The 2427-nt window shown below is 49.3% G+C and overlaps 1 protein-coding gene across 1 annotated transcript in view; it reads right to left on the bottom strand.

Moving 5' to 3' along the window:
- Window positions 1–1201: 1201 nt before the first annotated feature.
- PECAM1 (platelet/endothelial cell adhesion molecule 1) overlaps window positions 1202–2427 on the bottom strand; it is a 42319-nt gene continuing 41093 nt past the window's right edge. Inside the window, exons 13-14 of the mRNA XM_012662783.1 lie at window positions 2303–2325; window positions 1202–1779 (exon numbers count right to left, since the gene is read on the bottom strand). Of these exons, the coding sequence (XP_012518237.1) occupies window positions 1726–1779; window positions 2303–2325 (77 nt within the window). The 3' untranslated portion in view covers window positions 1202–1725. The remainder of the gene's footprint in view (window positions 1780–2302; window positions 2326–2427) is intronic.

The following is a 2427-nucleotide window of genomic DNA, read 5'->3' as shown; positions in this document are numbered from 1 at the left end:
TCCTGACCCCTGGGAAGGACCCCTCGTGCTGGCCCCCAGGAAAGCAGGGCAGGCCAGCTGTAGCTGGCAATTGTCTTTTCTCTGTAACAAGGCAGGGGTCTCTCCAAGATCCCAAGACTCTCGTGGGTCCAGATTCACCCCTTTCGGTTAAGGACAGGGTGTTCTCTTTTGCGTTATCTGTCTGCGTCGGCCACAAACACAATTCATAAACAAGGTAAAAATGGCAGAGGAAAAATGAAGTCAGAATGTGCCATTGAAGCAAGTCAAACAATACCAAATTAGTATTTGGCTAAGTGGCTATCTCATTGTTAAGATATTTCCTCCAATATGTTTTCAGAGGCAACAGCCATTAAACAACTGGGAGCGATCGCCAGGTTTGATTTCGGGAAGGAAATCCCCTCCCATTTCCCCGCTGGGCAAGTCGATTAATTTGCTCCTAACCCACACCAGCTGGTCATTAGGGAAACTATATCTGCCTCTTTTACAAACAAAATCCATTCGCTTCAAGATTCAAAATTCCTTTCCCAATGGCTGGAACGCCTGTGCTCCTGCCAAAGGGCTTTATTATTTGGGGGGTGGGGGCAGGAGCAGCCATGGGGCGCTCTCAGGAGTACCTGGGAGCAGACCTGGGCCCATGGGCCTGCTTCTAGGGAAAGAGAAAGGTCTGGTCTGGCCTGGTCTGGAGCTCAGAGCCTTAGTCCAGACAGACCCTTTGGATGGCAGACAAAGTAGGTTGGTCCCGTAGAGCGTTTCTCACCCTCAGCTGCAGACTTGCATCGGGGCACAGAGCTGTGTTTATTGTCTCAGGAGAACACGTTTTTATCTGGGTCCCACGCTGCCCACGAAGCACAGTTCTTACTTTCTACTCTCTCCAGGCCAATATTGCTGGGACAGTGTCTGTACTTCTTGTGTCATGGACAGAGGACCACCCAGGGAGTCTGAAGACCTGGGCTCTATTCCTCGCTCGGTATTAGCCATCCGGGTGATCCCAGGCAAGCTAGTCTATCAATCTAGGCCTCAGTGTCCTTTTCTATAAATTGGGCTCCCTGCCCTTCTGACGCGATCTTCTCTGATTTTAAGAGTCTGAGTGGGTGGGAATAAACCATGCATTTCATTTCTCTTTTCCTTAAATTGACAGCTTTCCTCCATAAAAGGAATGTCAGTGGCTTCCTGTCCGTCAAAGGCATAATGAGCTCTGTTTTACAAGAACTCAGCAGTGGGCAAAACAAAGGAGGCTGGGGCCCACGGGAAGGCTACCAGAAATCTTGCTGAAAGTTCTTCCCAGACTTTCAAGAAGGCATTTACAAGGCAAAGTCCTCATTTCTCAAGACATTAGCCGCCCAGTTAACTCCTGCATTGCTGGGTGGCTCACACAAAGGTTGGGAGTTAAGAAGACAGTGGGAGATGGGTCTCCACAAAGGTTGAACTTGGCCCTCTGTATCTTTCTTAAACCCTGCCATCTGCCAAATAGCTACTTCCTAAATCCGCTATTTCCTGCAGAATGAAACCTCTAAAAAAGGCGAGGCATTCGAGTCTTTCACATTTAAGGCCTGACTTATCTTTCTGCTATCACTCCTCGCTGTCACTCTTATCCTCCTGTTCTAAGCTGCTTGAAACTGCCATCAGTCCTCATCCTTTTGCTCCTGCTGTCCTACCTCGAGGCTGCTGGAATTTGATTCACTCTCCATGGCCTGTCCAAACGACTCCTCCTTGGTGAAGGGGCCACTAGCCAGGTCTGTCTTCTGTGGTCCCGTAGGCTCGAGTGTGGCTGTCGTCACCCTGCTTTATGATAAGTGACCATGTGTCTGATTCCCTCATTAGATAGAGGATGAACTCCTGGGCTCCAGGACCTTGAGCATCCCCTGAAGCCTGGCGCCCAGCGTAGGGGGTGATTGGCATAGGCTTGTTGAGTTGAAATGAGCGGTCGGGTGCTCCGATCTTCCAACCATACCCCCCAAATCGGCCTCACTTCCAGAGCCCAGACCCTAAACTTAAAAGGAAATTTGTCTTTTGCTCACTTGGAGCTAGATGTCCTAGATTCCAGATTCTGTGGGGGAATTTCTGGGCTCTCTCTTCACATGTGGGCTGAGATGTAATGATGGAAACAGCAGGAGAGAATATTTGAAATCTGAACTGGCCCAGGCTCGTCAGAGGAGCCTGAGACCCCTGGTCTAACACAGACTAAGTTAGCATGGAGGAGGGGAGGAGAATTGGTGGGAATGCAGAACCTGGGTGAGTCTGAAAATATTCCACTGTTCAATGGAGCACTTTCAAAAATAATGCATATGAAATGTGTACTTACAGAATATCTGTTTTCCACGAAATCTGCAAAACAAAGGATAACATGGCAGTGAGCAGTGCAAAAAACACAGTTTGGCTTCCCCGCCAACATCCCAGGGGCTGGGGCAGGTTGAGGAAAGAGGGACG

This window comes from Propithecus coquereli, unplaced genomic scaffold, assembly GCF_000956105.1.
Source record: "Propithecus coquereli isolate 6110/MARCELLA unplaced genomic scaffold, Pcoq_1.0 Scaffold119, whole genome shotgun sequence".
In the NCBI taxonomy this organism is placed as follows: domain Eukaryota; kingdom Metazoa; phylum Chordata; class Mammalia; order Primates; family Indriidae; genus Propithecus; species Propithecus coquereli.
The sequence above is the reverse complement of the archived record's forward strand: the minus strand, read 5'-3'. Positions and strand labels throughout refer to the sequence as shown.